Source organism: Aplysia californica, unplaced genomic scaffold (genome assembly GCF_000002075.1).
Source record: "Aplysia californica isolate F4 #8 unplaced genomic scaffold, AplCal3.0 scaffold00255, whole genome shotgun sequence".
NCBI lineage: Eukaryota > Metazoa > Mollusca > Gastropoda > Aplysiida > Aplysiidae > Aplysia > Aplysia californica.
In genome coordinates, this window is record NW_004797525.1 from 140,893 (window position 1) to 142,591 (window position 1,699).

General features: G+C 41.3%; 1 protein-coding gene across 1 annotated transcript in view; it reads left to right on the forward strand.

The window, feature by feature from the left end:
• Positions 1 to 486, forward strand: part of LOC101862422 (FMRF-amide neuropeptides-like) — a 2,835-nt gene extending 2,349 nt beyond the window's left edge. The window contains exon 2 of the mRNA XM_005100667.1: positions 14 to 486. Within this exon, the coding sequence (XP_005100724.1) occupies positions 14 to 486 (473 nt within the window). The remainder of the gene's footprint in view (positions 1 to 13) is intronic.
• Positions 487 to 1,699: the final 1,213 nt, after the last annotated feature.

Sequence of the window (1,699 nt, forward strand, 5' to 3'; positions counted from 1 at the left end):
TTTCTGCTGTTAGGAAAGAAAAGTGATGAGGACTTGGTCAACAAACGTTTTCTATTAGGAAAGAAAAGTGATGAGGACTTGGTCAACAAACGTTTTCTGCTGTTAGGAAAGAAAAGTGATGAGGACTTGGTCAACAAACGTTTTCTATTAGGAAAGAAAAGTGATGAGGACTTGGTCAACAAACGTTTTCTGCTGTTAGGAAAGAAAAGTGATGAGGACTTGGTCAACAAACGCTTTCTGTTAGGGAAGAAACGTGAGGAGCAGGAAACCCTAAAGGATCCCTCAGACGAAGAGGAGAAGGGAGAGCAACAAGAAGGGGAGAATTTAACTCCTGAAGGACAGGAGGAGGAGGAGGAGGAGGAGGTACAGCTTACCCCGGAGGAGGAGGAAGAGTTGGAGGATGCCATAGAGGAAGAGCTGGCGGAAGAAGCTGTCGCCCAGGTTATACTGGAAGCTGCAATCGAGGACAGCGTCCTTGAGGAGTGACGTCACTGGAAGTGTTGGTCGCCGGCGAGAAACACAACCACGAGGGGAAACAATGACCGGTGACCTGAGATCTGTGATCTGTGACCTGTGACCTGTGACCTGTGACCTGTGACCTGTGACCTGTGACCTGTGACCTGTGACCTGTGACCTGTGACCTGTGACCTGTGTTATGTTTTTGCGGCATCCAGGTGAAATCAGTAACGACATCTGAGAAAAAACTCGACATTTATTCGTCCCTCCTGAAATTGTAAAAAGTCGAATTTCTTTCTTTTTTTTAAAAATTGGCCTCATCACCTGTTATGTCTGTTTAAGAGTACATAAATCTATGTCTGGGTTTTAATTAAAAGCGTTCACCAAAGTCCACCCTCACCCCTCTCTCGAAAATTTGCTGTTCCAAGGTCACTCAAACTTTGGAAGCCATCAGACTTTAGCTGCCGTTATCTCGCTAGGTCTTTTTTTTCTTCTTCTGATACCACCTCTTTCAATCAATAACATCTTAACGTCTGTTCAAGATAGACGGGTATTTTTTCATCAGAAGCTGGATTAATGAACGGGCTTTAAGATGATACCAATAACGTCTTTTGCCCAAAAATTGACGAGAGCCTGATTCCACCATGTCGTACCACATATTATTCTAAAAGTGCGTTTCTATTACTCGATACAAAGAGTCAATAAAAAACCCAGCATACACTCATGAGACTCGTGTCCTTTCTTACCCTTTCAACCGTACCTCCCACTCTCTTAATAAATAGACCTGGGATGTGTTCTCTGTTTAAGTTATAGACTCCTTTAAGTTGTGACAATCAAAGTTTATTTTTTTAAAGATTAAATAAATGTGTTTCTGTTATGGAGACTATTATATGGAATATGCAAAAGTATGCTTAGTGATATATACTGATGAGAAAATAGTCTATGTCACCTTTTTTTCAAGTCTGTATTTTACGGCACTTAAAACACAATCATATCATACAAGTGCCGAAGATAAGAGATGTAACAAGAGAGAAACAATCACAAAAAGAAGGAGGAGAGATCAGAACGATATATTTTTTTTTGTAGGAAAGAAGGAGGAAACTACACCAAAGCACACACCAACCACCAACAAGCTCATGTAATTGTCAAAAATATGCTCAAAGATACCTACCGTAGAGAAAAAAGAAGGTCTGTGGTGTCACCAGCAGAAGATAGTCTCTCTCTCTCTCTCTCTCTCTCTCTC